Here is a 15,634-nt window from a genome sequence, read left to right as displayed (position 1 = left end):
AATACGTTCGTGGCGAGTCACACAGAAATCGACGCCATATTTGCCTTAGAAATCTTTTTGCCACATTAGTTGCTGTGCCGTGATGGACTCGGTCACGCTCTGTGTTGGTGATGAGTTTTCTTCATTTAAAGAAGTAGAAGATGCTATTGCAGCATTCGAAAAGACACAAAGTGTGCCTTACTGGCGTAGAGATACGCGAACTTTCACATCAGCCCAGAAAAGGGTGAACGTCCATGATAACGCAGCTTTGAAATATTACGAGATCCGGTATGCGTGTGTGAAGGGTGGGAGAAAATATGAATCGAAGAAGACTGATAAAAGACCTGAACAGTAGTAAGTATCCAAAATTCAATTTGCACTAAGCCTGCCCTGTATGCAGGCTAAGTTAAGCGTCAGACAACTCATGCTCAGGTGAAGAGTGAAGGGAATTTTGGCTCTTATGGCTTGGCTCACTTAAGAACCGACTCTTTAGGCTCCCAAACGGCTCTTCAGATTTTTTGTTGCCTAAATTAATATATGGTTTAAACAAATGTAGACTCGTGCTTATCCACATGCTAGTGACTTTCGGTATAAAACGACACCGGTGTTTTTATTAGGCCATAAAGTCTCAACCTCTAGTTCTCAAGGGCTGTAGTCCTGCATGTTTTAAGGTTTCCCTCCTCCAACACTCCTAATTGAAATGATCAGCTCATCAGCATGCTCTGTAGAGACCTGGTAACGGTCCTGGACATTTGTTGTGTGAGAGGGAAACACAGCAACTATGCATTCTGAAGGACATTATATCCCAAATAAGAGCCGAGTTTAATGCGTTTGTAATGTAATTTTTTTTACAGCACATTCCGTGAAGATTGTGGATCGTTTGTGCAGTTCAGGGCGACCAAGGATGGAAAAAAACTTGCAGTTGTAAAGATTGACACACAACACAATCACCCAGTTTTTGAGGTTAGTAAAAGTTGATATAGTTAGACATTATAGATGTCAGACATGACATTCAACATCTTTAAATTGTTATTTAACTTGTCCTTTTTAAAATGTATTACTTATAGGAAGACTTCCAGTTTGATGATGCAGAGTGCAAAGATTTACAAAAGCTCCTTGGTACGAAATCAAACAAGAAAGTAAGTTACTGGAAAGATGTTGACCTTGTGTGATCTATTTGTTTTATCCCTAAAAGAAACACATTAGTAGAAAAGGTTTGTGAAACGATTACCCGTAGGGAACCCCGGGCCTCGAGGGCCACTGTCCTGCCACTTTACTATGTCGCCCTCCTCCGACACAGATGACTCAAATGATCAGCTCATCAGCAAGCTTCGTAGAAGCCTGATAACGATCCTGTTCATCGAATCAGGTGTGTTGGTGGACTGAGACGTCGAAAACAGGCAAGATGGTGGCTCTCAAGTAACAGGGTTCTTTACCCCTGGTCTAGACTATGGGGTAAAAATGGCTTCCGTTTTTAAGTTCTGGGACCACCATCTGCGGTGGGGGTTAATATTTGCAAACATTTGGCCAAGAACCTTCTACAGGCCATACTTGTTTTCCACACATGCAAATATTTCACATTAGTCAGTACTGCTCCGCTAAAAAAATCGCTTGCAGGGCTCCAGACTGCCCCTACATGTTAGCATTTTGTCCCTTGGAATGTAGGACAGTGCACATTTTTCATATTTTTCCAATTGTAATCGCGCATGTGTGATCAGTAAGTTTGCTAATGTTTTTTAAATTATTGAATATTTTTTTGATGGCCCACATGTTCTGCTTAATTCATTCTCATTTCATTATTTTTCAAAAAAGAAAAAAAAACATTGAATAGGAGGCACATACGGCATTATTAAAACTAAGGTTTGTCAAACATTGATATAATTAACATGTTTCAGTACATACGAATATGTCCCTCACAGGATGGAACTCTCTCACAGTCCATGTCTGAACATTCCATCTTTATTTAAGAATAACTAAATGTTTAAACATACGGGTGTACGCCGGTAATGTGCACAAAAGGAATGCCCAAATCTATTCCATCGTCACGTGACTACGTCGTCGGTTATGATGATGATGATGATGATGATGATGATGATGATGATCTGCATTGATGATTAATGGAAGGGCATACATTGATTCTTTCAATTTCTTGCTGTTCTGCGTGGATCCCTGCCGCAAACTCAAAAGAAGATGGACAATGGGAAGAGGAAAACGACAAGGAGGAAGTCGCAGAGCTTTAAACTCGTCAGGGATGAAAGTGAGCCCGCGAGCCTTGTGGAACTACCTGATCAACAAGGTAATGGCACACAATTTGTGTACGGACATTTCATTGGAAATTATTTTACCAAAGTGCTTTGTCTTACCAATATTTTGTCATCATAATTGGTCACATTGTGGCGACACATTAAGCTCTATGTCACCTTTCATGCTTTGCACCATGTAGTTCATTCACGTCACTCACAGGTAGTGGTGGGTTGTCAGGGCATGCAAGGAGGGAGGAGGAAAGGAAATGCTTCCAATCTTTTGTATTACTATTTTCTTTTTTTTTTATTCTAGAGTTGGATGTCCAAGGAGAACAGGTTGTGGCGGTGCCAGATGGTATGTGGTAGTTGCGATTACATTTCGCTCGCAATTTATTCATACTTGTTTGTTACACAATGCATGAGTATGAGCGTACCTCTGTTAAGATACAGATCCTGCTGATGTAAATAATTAAAAGAATGGGGGGGGGGGTTACAAATATTTATAGATTTTAATATAGGCCTACCCTTGTTAATAGAAATACATTAATAATAGAAATTGTAATGTTTTATTGTATGCATAGTTCTCATAATTTAAAAATCATTAAAAAAAATGTAACCTAAGATTTATTTATTATCCATTTGTATCTTTTATTTTAGAGTAAAGAACATGGTCAATTATTCAAAAAAATAGAAAAGCAAAAACTATTTCACTTCAGAATTGCAGTATAATAAAATTACCCATAAATTATGCATATTGATGAGACGTGCAAGATTTACAATTATGTTTTTATTTTATTTTTTTCCCCCCCGTTCACCTTCATTGCTTGCTTAATACGTCAAAGTCTAATGTGTAGAAAATGTTTCAAATATTAAAGAAAGTTTAGGTTGTTTTATTTTGCACAAAACAAAAATTGACCCAAGTAGCGGGTCGGTCAAGTTTTTGACAAAAAACTGAGTTATTCGTGACTCAGCAGTTTTAAGAGTTAACTTTCGCTGGAAATTTTATTGGGAACTTTACAAAAATGTTTCAGCCCTATGCAACTCTATAGTTGATATTTTAACAATGTATGTGGCTACTATCTTGAAATCAACTGTACCAACACTGTCTTGACAGTTTGGATGGGGGACGACAGCATGGTGATCAAGAGGCAAATCACAGGCATGATGCAACTTCTGGGTGACAGGGCCAGCAGAGCATATCAACGTACGGAAAAAGAGCAGGAAGACATGTCGGAGGTGGACCACCTGACTTGCGGACAGCCTGCACTTTTCACAGAGGTTGAGAGTACTCCCGCCTGCAGTGCTGGCTCTGAAGACCCGACGACCGTCAACAATACTCAAGATGAGACCAAAGTGGAGGTTCCCGGTATGAACGACTCTATCCTTGACGTTGTCAATCAAAATAGAACATTACTCTTTGGAAAGGTTGAAATTGTCAAATGACAAAATATGGGACTTTCCTCTGCAGTGCCGGCACCCGATGCGCCACGTGCCCCCTGTTGCATGTGCAACTGCAAGGACACGTTACAGGCCATATTGCAGGAGCTGCGCACCATACGGACGCTGGTGCAAAGTCAGAGAGGTGAGTAAGGCAGTGATACTGACCTGAGAAGCCCATACAAATCTGTCACAAAACCGTCACTCTATGGAAAGACAATATAACACATATTATTTGGAGCATTTCCTTTTCAATATTTATGTGATAACATGACAAAAATATAAGAAAATGTAAATAAAATACATCATACTCACTTGAAATGCTGTATATTAAATTCATAAACGTGTGCAAATCGCTAAAGGTGTGTTTTGCTAGTCCAAGTTGGCTGCAACAGGTTTTGCTCTGACCAACCATTAAAACTTTACTGCCAGCTACTGGTGGTTGTGCACCAGTGAAGTTGTTTCCAAACTTGAAATTGACAGTGGAGCTTATCAGACCCTGCCCCACCCATCACCGTTGAAAAACATATTTGACAAGTATCTTGTTAAGATAGTATCATTTATATGAGTCGGCACTACTGATTCCAAAGGCCTCCCGTTATTTGTTTTTGGTGTTGTTTTTAAACCATGGGTCCCAAGGAAGTGAGTGTTGATGAGAAGCCGATGTCCATTGATTTCAACACTTGAAATCATAAAAGAATATGCACGGGCCACGAGGTGTATGTGTCGTCAACTTGGCAAAGCAGTATGAGCACAGTACTTCTACGATATGTACTACTCGAGTCCATTAGAGATGTCAAGATTAATTGACAAGTAATCAATTATCAAATTAACACATATTTTAATCAATAATCAGTTGGAGCCGTTGTTGAACTTAATATTGTCTAAACGCTCTGATTTCAGCCTCTCAATAGTAATTCCGGTTTCTGTAGTCCTTCATGAAAGCAGACTGATGATCTTGTTTGTTATTTTTAAATAAGAAATTTGGAAACATCTTTTACTTTGGAAAACAATGAACAAATTAGTTTGCAAAATTAGGACTTTACAAGATTGTGGCTCAAAAAAACATACATAAAAATGCTTTTGCAATATACTTTAATGCAAAATTAAATTGTATTCGGTTATTCGATGATTGAATTCTAAATATAATCACTATTGACAGCCCTAGAGTCCATAAATGCTATGCCATTCAAATGAATGAAAAGATTAAAAAATAAAACTCCTAAAGACATCTAGTTCAGTGAAAGTGTAGTGAAAAAAAATAACGAAGAAAAAATAGTTTATTTTTATTAACATTGTATTGAGTCATTGTTATTAACATTACAGTATATAACACGATAATGTACAGAGTTTCTTCCACAAAAAAAAAGGTGGGTGTTTTTCTGATAATGTTTACCACTCGTAAGCATACTCTTATTTTTTTTTTTAGTGTCATCGCCGCAGCCCTTCCGATCAGGCCCGGGGCCCACTGCTTATCACAGGACCCGGAAGCTGAGGCCATTTTTTAAAGTGGCAAGAAGGCGAACTCCTTCCACTGCTGAGACATCGCCACGCAGTGCTACACCCGCAGAAGCAGGAAAGCGACGGCGCAAAGTCGCAGATGTAACGGCCGATCAAAATTGCATATGACATTTCACACGCTAAAGGAGAACTCAAAGCAAAAATATGCTTTGGAATAATTTATTCTATGTAAGTGGGAGCACATAGAACATATTATTTCAGAGTTCTTGATTTCCCACTTTAAATTACATTTCCGGGTTTTTAGCATAGGCGAGACCCAGCTGAATTCAGTATATAATAGTGCTGGGCGATATGACAATATATTTCGTAAAGATGATAGAAATATATTGTGTCAACATAATTTTTCACTTACAGTAATTAGCAATCAACGTTAACGACAGCCAGAAAGCTTATTTGATGGTTTGAAGCTTTCATTATGCTTGTTTGTTTCACACAGCTGTCACTAAATGGCAGCCTGAATAAGTTAAGACACATCCCTGGAGTTTCTCCAAAAATGTAAAGGCGGAAATAGCCCCAAAAAGCTCCGCTGGGATGCTTACATCACCTACAAGCGGGTACTCGGGTCAAGACGACATTGGTTCTTCTTGCGTCGCAGCAGCAATTCATAGCATTGCTGGCTAGTAATGGGCATGAAACACATTGCTCGGTTTCGCTCTAAAGTTAATCAACACAGCTTCCAATGGCGGTGTATAAGTTATTACAAGTATATCATTGCAATGCTAACTGGCTAACGTTATGGTAAAACTGGAATTAAGTGCTTGGGCGATCGATTACTTTTCATAAAGGCCTCGCTGGAAGTGTGTAAAAGCGGCGCTTGTCTAACTTTGAACAAGCTGACAATTTAATGAGTTTCTGGAGAGAAAAATTTATGCTACACAAGAAATGTTATAATTGTTACGGCGTCTCGTACGTCAGCCAGGAAGAGTGGCCTACAAGAGTAAACGCGTTGAGGATAAGTGATTCAGAAAATGGATGGCTGAAAGGATCCATATACTAAATTAAGTTTCACAATATAGTCCTGAATTTTGATTTTGACTTTTGAAATGCGCAATAAATGTTCTCAAGATTACGTTACATTAGAGTTCATCTTTTTAAAATCAATTTATGCCTGAAACATTTTTTTTGCCTCTTGCTCTTATTTGGATTGATATATACATTTGTGAAAAATATGAAGACTACAGTGCCTCTTATGTTTACATTTGATAATTGTATGTAGCAGCACTACCATTTGATACAGATCTGTTTAATGGCACGTTATTATAAAATTGTTATTTGGGGCCTGTTTTGACGTCAAGGAAAAACTGTGGCAAGCTTTTTCACAGGCTACGTAAAATGATGTCGAGAACTTTTGAGTTTGACGCCTGTGCTTCATCGACCGTCTTCTCAGTCGGTGATTCGCCTCGCCAAGGATTACGACGTGTTCATCTCCAAGGCTCAGCTGGACTCCATCCTGGTCAACCATACACGATCCGGAAGCCTCCTCTTTCGGAAATTGGTGCGACGTTTTTGTGACTCCCGACGAGACATAATAGGAGCCGTTTCATATTTAAACATGTCTTACTGTGTTTACTAGGTGTGTGCCTTCTTTGATGATGCTACCTTGGCAAGCTCGTTGCCAAATGTAAAAAGGAAGAGAGGGCTTAACGACAACCGGAAAAGCCTGGACCACAATATTGTTGATGCAATTAAAGGTAAATTGAGAGAAAATGGCAAAAGGTCTCAACTAGTTTCTTTCCCATTGGAAGAATACATTCTGTGTCAACCAATCAAAAGACAGCTGTGTGTCTAGCTCCAACCACACACACACACACTCACACACACACACACACACACACACACACACAATAGTACAGATAAAAGCCCATTGTTAAATAAAAGCCGTCATTTCAATAGACAACTGATACTACTTACTATCTAAAGTAATGCATATGTGTATGTGCAGTTTTTACAGAGAAATATTGCAGTGAGCACAGAATAGAGAAACTGCCCGGCCCCCGAGACTGGGCTCGGATCCTTCACGATCAAATCAGAATTGCCAGGCGCAGGCTGAAAACGGTACGTAACCCTAATGTCATCATTTTGCTGTGTATTGCTATGTTGGCTGATAAGTTTAGGGCCACTGAAGAGTCACTTACTATGCTATCTTGTGTCTAATAGTTGTTGTTTTTTTCTTGCTTGTTTCTGCACAGATGCTGCAGGAGTCATAAATGGACCTTTAGCAAGTATGGTTGTCTGGTGCAACAACACTACTGCAATAAGAATGGGAGGGTCACGACCAGTACCGGACTGTGACCAACTGTTTACATTATTGTACTTGAACTGATTTTGTATTTCCTTCCAATTTCGTAAAATAACTCAATGGATTTGTGTTATTCATGTCATCATATTGCACCTGCTGACAACCTCACCTTTCTGTCCTCTTGGTGTCTCCAATGAAATGGTTGTTTCAATGTGCATCTTGACTAGTCAATAAAGCTGAGTCATGACATTTGTGTTATTTTTTTTGTGACTAGTTTCAGAAATAATGTGATTAAATTTGTGTATGTAGTCCAGAAATCATGGTGGGCAAGTGGTTCGCACATCTGCATCTCCCGGCTTCCACATTCCAAAAACATGGGTTAATTAAGGACTCTAAATTGTATGTAAGCCTGAATGTGAGCGTGAGTTCTTGTTTGTCTATGTGTAACCTTCACTATTAATTGACCGGCGACCACTCCGATTCATCCCTAATGAGGACTAGTGCATGAGAAAAATGATAGGATCAGGATAATGAGGCAAGATGTCTGCTTGCCAGAAGTTGAGCTGAACTGTTTTTGTTTACGCACTGTGTGCACGGCGTGGCAGTTACCCTCCCTGTTCCTTGTCTAAAGATTTCACATCACATATATCGTACCCTCGCATTTGTTTGATATTTATAAAACATAGTCATTGAAATCTGGCCCACGGGCCTTAAACTTGATACACCCAACAATCTGATTTTTGACATTTTAAAGTGCCTCAATTGATCAAATGTGTCCTGTTTATATCAGCTAAAGGTTATTTCGGGCATTCCACCTGCTCCACATATCATCAAGAGTCAGTATCACTTCCATTGGTGTCTACAAAGTAAAGTTGTATATCATCTCAATGTGCACCTCGTATTGTCAATAACTGTTGACATTCTTTTGGTATTTTCTGGGAAATTAGCCCGTTTAGTTTGGACTAATACTATAGATGATAAAGCTTCAATCTGTAAGTGAAACGCTGAGGGTTAAATTGGAGGGAAAACGCCGAATTAAAGGTACACTCCATTTTAGAGATTCGGTTGCCAGACTCGTCGACTTGTTAAAGGGGATGTTGAAGCATCCACAGTGCCGACAAAGGACCCATGGCGATCCCGATCATTCCCTATTTTTATTTTAGGACAAATATTTCCTCCAAGTTAATCAATCGCTATGATGGCATTTTTAATTACGTCACACGACGCTTGCACGCACAATTGCAAACACATTTTCCATGAAGAGGCTCTAAAATGAATCAATGTGTGGCATTTACAATCAGGCACTGTCTGGGGACGCCTAATTGAAGGCCCGCTGCGAGCCGCAGCCGTCCCCGCTCTTGTGTCGGGTTCTGGCGCTGACTTGAAGCTGGTAAGGATCAACTGGACGTTTCAATTAAAGGGGAAATGTGACGCGAATATAACTCCGCTTCGGCACTCAAATTGCAAACGTGGCCGTTGTAAACACCTGTGGCGCGTGGCTGCGTTACCGGCGTTGCGCTGGTTGCACGCCGGGCGCCGATTTTACCGGGAGCAAATTGATGTGGCCCATGTCGCATGGCGTTGGACAGCAAAGGGTTAATTTTTTCCACCGCCGACATTTTTGTTCGGCGCTCTAATGGCAACTTTTAAACTTTTTATTTCGGACGCAGCAAGCCAGATCCTTGTCCCTCCATTTACGTTGTACATTCCAAACAACAACTTATACTGGCATTGCAGTCCATGTTTGCGTCTGCTAATAGAATGTAGCATCACCTTGTTCACACAATGCGTACATCACTTCATGCACGAGTCGGCGGCTAGGCTAACTAGAGCTAGCACTCGTACAATTTTTACAGTACGCTTAAACACGTTAAAATATTTGGAATTCGCTTTTAATACGTTTCACATTATGTTAGACAAATTATACGTACTGATTTAAAAAAATGAACTGCCACCTTCGAGGCAACCCCGTTGGTTGTTTTAGGGTTGAATAAACTTGGCAGCGTTTTGCTTCTTGAACGCTCCCACCTTAGGACACCAAAATGGCCTATTAAAAAGATCACCTGGCGAATGTGCTTAATGGCGGAGGTTTTATTATTTTTCTTTTTGTCATGTGAGGACGTAATGAAGCTGTCTTGCTTGTAACTGCTCCTCTCACTAGCCCAGTGGTGGAAATAACAAAGTACAAATACTTCGTTACTTTGAACAAGTACTAAATCAGATGATTTGGTTACTGTTATGTGAACTTTACGTTATTTTTATTTTTAAGGCGTTGAATCCCTGATACATGAGTTGCATATATATATATACATATATATATATATGGTGTCAAGTGTCTAATGGAGCTTATGCAAATGTTCTGCGCCCCCAAAATTGGATTTCATTATGGAGCCGTCAGCATCAATATTTCACTTAAGGGAATGGAATTATTCTATTTAAGTCCCCTCTTTGGGTGAATAACACCGTCATATCCATCTTTTTCAGTTGTCTTTTTTTCACTGTTTCAACATCAGCTTCCGGATTTTCTGATTCAAGTTTTGCTTGTGTATGTGTGTGGTGGCCCAGAGCATCTTCAGACATGTCGGTGAGGGAGTCCTTCAATCCCGAGAGCTACGAGCTGGACAAGAACTTCCGGCTCACGCGCTTCGCAGAGCTCAAGGGAACGGGTTGCAAGGTCGGAGCCTTCCTCATCTGTCACATATAAAATGATTGTATGTGCAAGACCATACTCCATTTAAGCACGGTAGCTCATATACATTTTTGTTTGTCACAGGTGCCCCAAGAGGTTTTACAGAAGCTTTTAGAGAACCTACAAGAGAACCACTACCAAGAAGATGAACAGTTCCTGGGTGCAGTCATGCCCCGATTAGGTCATTATAACACTCTATAGTAATTTCGAACTAAAAACCCGACTGAACAGGGCAAGGCAAGGCCGTTTTATTTATTAAGCACATTTCATACACAAGGGAAGGTAATGTGCTTGACATAATTAAAAGTAAATCATTTAAAAACATTTACATTTTTTTTTTTAAAGCAAAATAAAGAAATACGTCCAGTGCAAGAACACGATTTTGGAAAAATGTATTTTAAAAATGCTTTAAAAGACCTTAATCATAGGTATGGGGGGGGGGGGGGCAATAGTTTGTAATCTGATTTTAAAAGCGCTGACTTAGTTTCCATTAGCTGCACCTGATTCCATTTGTGCGCAGCATAACAGCTAAATGCTGCTTCACCATGGTTGCTTTGAACTCTAGGCTGCACTAATTGACCAGAGCCTTCAAACCTCAGAGCTCTGCTGGTTTATATTCAATGAGCATTTCTTTAATGTATTCAAGAGGGCCTAAAGCAAAAGTAATCTTTGTGATTTTCTATTTTCCAGGCATCGGCATGGACACCTGCGTCATCCCCCTACGACACGGGGGCCTTTCACTCGTCCAGACAACAGATTACATCTACCCTATAGTGGACGACCCCTACATGATGGTATAAAGCCGATGCATGATGAGTACCAAATATCTCGAAAGCTGGTTGAGGGCAAGCCCTCATTTTCAATGGTGTTGATAAGCAAATGAAAGTCTCCATCTTTTTCTTGTGTTTGTACTTGTGAGTGTGTTTTAAATGTACATTTTTGGCTTGACCTGATTCCCATCAGTATTCTGTGACTTTTTCAAGTATAACAATCTGAAAAATATAGTAGAGTGAAAAACAAAATTTTTACATGCGTACTTGTTTTTTTGTTTTTTTACAGGGTCGTGTGGCATGCGCAAACGTCCTCAGTGACCTGTACGCCATGGGGGTGACGGAATGTGACAACATGTTGATGCTACTAGGTGTCAGCAACAAAATGTCGGAGAAGGTGAGAGGTCGCGTCCTGAGCAAAATGGGCGGCACACGGACGGACAAGTTTGTTTCTCACCCGAGTATGTCCTCCTCACTATTACAGGAGAGGGACAAAGTCATGCCGCTCATCATGCAGGGCTTCAAAGACGCGGCGGAGGAGGCGGGCACGTCCGTGACGGGAGGACAGACGGTGCTCAATCCCTGGGTGGTCTTGGGGGGCGTCGCTACCACCGTGTGCCAGCCCAATGAATTCATCATGTGAGTTATTTTGCACCAGCTTTGCTGAAGAGAGGTACATTGATGGGAATTGAGCCATGCTGCCAATAGTGAAAATCTGACAAGAATTGACCCACCCTAAACAGGGTTGTAGTTGTGTACAATATGCCACAAGATGGCGGCAAATAAATTGAAATGAGGCTGATACTTTTGTTGTTGTTGTTGGTCTCTAACAGACCAATTCTCTGGTTTTATTGTAAGTGTACCCACGATGAAGGATTTTACATCATCAGTATTGAACAGGTCTCAACCATTTTCAGGGGTGAAAATTCAGCCTTTGCTCGCTTTGATTGTAAGGGTGGGGAAATGCTTAGCTCATCACTGCCGTAAATTTATAAAAAAAAAAAAAGATTATTCAAAATTAGGGGCAAGAGGCGATTAGAATTTTTAATTGCATGACTTCCCTAGTTAACTCATCTGTTCTAAATGTACAATTTAAAAAAATCTAGGTTTTCATACTCTTGTTAACAAAAGTGCGGGGAAAAAATGTTAAACGAATAGAAAGGGTTAAAATGAATTGTTGACGTTTATAGCCGTCAATGGCAGTGAATGAATAAAAAAAAAAGTATTAAAAATTCGGGGCGTCGGGCGATTAAAGTTTTTAGTCATAATTAATCGCATGACTTCACTAGTTAACTTGCGATTAATCACAAAATGTACATCTGTTCTAAATGTACAATAAAAAAAAAAATCTATACTCTTGTTAACAAAAGTGCTAAAATAAATGTTAAACTAATAGAAATGGTTAAAATTAATTGTTGACGTTTATAGCCATCAATGGCAGTGAATGAATATATATTTTTTTAAGTATTAAAAATTCGGGGCATCGGGCAATTAAATAAATAATTAATCGCATGACTTCACTAGTTAATTTGCGATTAATCACAAATTTCATATATGTTTTAAATGTACAATAAAAAAAAAATCTAGGTTTTCATACTCTTGTTAGGAAAAGTGGAAACAAATGTTAAACTAGTAGAAATAGTTCAAATAAATTGTTGATATTTATAGCCGTCAATGGCAGTGAATGAGTTAATTTTGGCCCCCAAAAAAATTTCAATTCCATTAAATGTTTTGTGATTCTCCACAGGCCAGACAACGCCGTGCCAGGTGACGTGCTGGTGCTCACAAAGCCGCTCGGGACGCAAGTGGCCGTGGCAGTGCACCAGTGGCTCGATATCGTACGTTTGAGCACATTTACAAACGCGCGTTTGCAAATGAAGATTTTTGAACTCCCTTCACTTGTGTTGTTCTGCATCACAGCCAGAGAAGTGGAATAAGATCAAGTTGGTAGTCACGCAGGAAGACGTCGAGCTGTCCTACCACGAAGCCATGATGAACATGGCTCGCCTCAATAGGACAGGTAAGAAATACGGTCTTTAGGTTCTTAAAAAAAATAAAGTAATGTGTTCTTCCCCAACCTCAGTACAATATTGTAAATATGGTACAAGTAGGGAACCGTTGCAAACCTTGTTAAAGACCAACCGTTCTCGTGTGTACGTTTTTGTTGCGGGCAGCCGCCAGCCTCATGCACACGTTCAACGCGCACGCCGCCACCGACATCACGGGCTTCGGTATCCTTGGCCACGCCCAGACGCTGGCCAAGCAACAGCGGAGCGAGGTGTCCTTCGTCATCCACAACCTTCCCGTGCTCGCCAAGATGGCCGCCGTGTCCAAGGCGTGCGGCAACATGTTCGGCCTCATGCACGGCACCTGCCCCGAGACGTCAGGTACGCAATTTATATGTGTTGGAATTTAGGCCAGAATGTCTTGTCTGCATTTTTTTTTTGGTGAGATTTCCCCCGTTTTTCCCCCCTTTGACATTAGTTTTACCTCCTTTTATGTTGAAGGTAAAATTTTCAAGTTTGAGATTAAAATGGACATTTCTCTGTTTTTTGTATTAACTCATTCACTGCCATTAACGGCTATAGATGTCAAAAACTCATTTGAACTATTTCTATTAGTTTCACCTTTTTTTTAGTATGAAAACCTAGAAAAAATATATATTGTACATTTAGAACAGATATAAAATTTGTGATAATCGTGAGTTAACTATTGAAGTCATGTGATTAATTACAATTTAAAAAAAATTATCGCCTGATTAATAAATATTTTTTTTAAATATTATTTAAAAAATTAGGGGTGTCAGACAATTACATTTTTTAATTGTAATTAATCTCATGACTTCAATAGTTAACTCACGATTAATCACAAATTTTATATCTGTTCTAAATGTACAATAAAACATTTTTTTCTAGGTTTTCATACTCTTGTTAACAAAAGTGGGGGGGAAAAATGTGAAACTAATAGAAATAGTTCAAATGAATTTTTGACGTCTACAGCCGTCAATGGCAGTGAATGAGTTAAAATTAAATGTCCTTAAAGGTTTCATTAAAAAATATATATTTCAACTTGATATAGGTCTATTTGACTTCCAACATTAATCTTGGATGATGTTAATTCGATTCTAGCAAAATATGACAATTATAAAAAGGGGTTTAAGGATTCGTATAAAGATTTCAAAAACTTTATTTTCCCCTGCAGAGAAACATGTGTTGTAATAATTTCAGGAAGTCAAAATGAACACAAATGAATTTTAACAAAATAATGTATCAATAATATAAATTCTTGAAAATAAAAATGTTGTGTTAAATTTAATAGATTAAATATTTAAAAAATATATAAAATGTCATTCATTCTGCATTTTAGTGCTTTTGAAATTGAATAAATTGAAAATAAACCAAAATATATAAAACATGTCATTCATTACTGTACATGTTGAATACTAATAATATAAATGAAAAATATCATGTCAATGAAGTAAAAATAGTTTTAAAAAAATGTATTTAGAAAAATTGTGTTATTTGCCCATTGCAGTTAAACTTAAAAAAAAAAAGAAGTTTCTTTACACATTGTTGAGAGGCTATAGTCATATAACTTTTTTTTTTTAATGGAATTTCAGGAGGGCTGCTGATCTGTCTGCCGCGTGAGCAGGCAGCGCGCTTCTGCGCCGAAATCAAGTCGCCCAAGTACGGCGAGGGCCACCAGGCGTGGATCATCGGCATCGTGGAGAAGGGCAATCGCACGGCACGCATCATCGACAAGCCGCGGATTATCGAGGTGGCGCCGCAGGCCGCAGCACAGAGCGTCAACCCCACGCCCGGCGCCACTTCCTAATCCCCCACCTCACAACCCAAACCCCACAAAACCGCCCCCACATCATCATCATCTTCATCCTACACCCTCATCCGATGGTGATTTCGTTTTGAAACTACAGAACCATTTTAGGAGTGTCCACTCGTTTGAGCAATGGGCTGGTGTGTACATGACAAACAGCACCACCTAGAGGCCCACGGTGGCATTACATCACCTTCATGGACTCAACAAGAAGTGATCGGTCTTTCGTTTGCCTTTTGTGTGTGTTTTTTCTGTACTCTGAAGGCGAGAGAAGACAACAGACCCACACTGCTGATTTGTTACAGATCCCGGCTTGTCAGCTTTGTCGGAACTTTGCTCTCTCCAACAAGCAGGCCCGTCTCGTCATTGTGTTGGTTTTGTTTAGCCACTTTTGTACAGTTCTGAAGTTATTTGCTGTAACTGATGCCTTGAAAGAAAGTTTTGGCAGAATGTTTTTTTTTATTCATTTGACTTTTTGTATTGACCCCACCGGAATAAATACTCAAATACTATGATCTGTTGTTTCAGCTGGCTTACTTCCTTTCCCTCCACACATCACGATTTGTCCATTTCAACAAACAGTGAGTCGAGTCATTGGCGGTGAGTTTCAACAGGACAGTTCCTTAGTACAGAGATAGCAAACTGCCATTGTCCAAATACTTCCACTGTATCTCATTTAAGCTTATGTGGGATGTTCACTAATAACCCTTAATAGCGTATTTTACTTGCTAAAGCTCACACACGTATTGTGAATCGGATCAAGGCCAAAACATGTTTACGGCAATTAAAATTAAACCACTAGAGGGTGCTGGAACTTCACAAACAAAACAACTTCACCTTTGTAACAGATGTGCTCCTTTTACTATAAAGTCGACAGTGTCGTGGTATTTTTAATATTGTCATATCACCGTTATCACATTTC

The 15,634-nt window shown here is 39.5% G+C and overlaps 2 protein-coding genes across 4 annotated transcripts; both read left to right on the top strand.

Annotated features, from left to right (window-relative positions):
* Positions 1-22: 22 nt before the first annotated feature.
* On the top strand, positions 23-7,668 carry bend7 (BEN domain containing 7). Its single transcript, XM_086073778.1, has 12 exons — positions 23-333; positions 834-942; positions 1,047-1,118; positions 2,167-2,275; positions 2,536-2,577; positions 3,337-3,588; positions 3,691-3,804; positions 5,089-5,261; positions 6,568-6,675; positions 6,754-6,871; positions 7,123-7,235; positions 7,370-7,668. The coding sequence occupies exons 1-12, from the start codon at positions 83-85 to the stop codon at positions 7,385-7,387; spliced, it is 1,479 nt and encodes a 492-aa protein (XP_085929904.1). The 5' UTR covers positions 23-82; the 3' UTR covers positions 7,388-7,668.
* Positions 7,669-8,743: 1,075 nt separating this feature from the next.
* Positions 8,744-15,227, top strand: sephs1 (selenophosphate synthetase 1). 3 transcript variants are annotated; one of them, XM_086073471.1, is made up of 10 exons: positions 8,744-8,809; positions 9,985-10,093; positions 10,193-10,289; positions 10,799-10,902; positions 11,168-11,275; positions 11,363-11,517; positions 12,626-12,716; positions 12,799-12,898; positions 13,053-13,265; positions 14,498-15,227. In XM_086073471.1, the coding sequence occupies exons 2-10, from the start codon at positions 9,998-10,000 to the stop codon at positions 14,710-14,712; spliced, it is 1,179 nt and encodes a 392-aa protein (XP_085929597.1). In that variant the 5' UTR covers positions 8,744-8,809; positions 9,985-9,997; the 3' UTR covers positions 14,713-15,227. The 3 variants fall into 3 exon arrangements, with proteins under 3 accessions (XP_085929597.1, XP_085929598.1, XP_085929596.1); XM_086073472.1 differs by lacking the exon at positions 8,744-8,809 and adding an exon at positions 8,827-9,601; XM_086073470.1 differs by lacking the exon at positions 8,744-8,809 and adding an exon at positions 9,619-9,871.
* The last annotated feature ends 407 nt before the right edge of the window (positions 15,228-15,634 follow it).

Source organism: Leptonotus elevatus, chromosome 4, assembly GCF_054856555.1.
Source record: "Leptonotus elevatus isolate MCC_2025b chromosome 4, RoL_Lele_1.0, whole genome shotgun sequence".
In the NCBI taxonomy this organism is placed as follows: Eukaryota; Metazoa; Chordata; class Actinopteri; order Syngnathiformes; family Syngnathidae; genus Leptonotus; species Leptonotus elevatus.
This window is presented reverse-complemented; position numbering and strand designations above follow the sequence as displayed.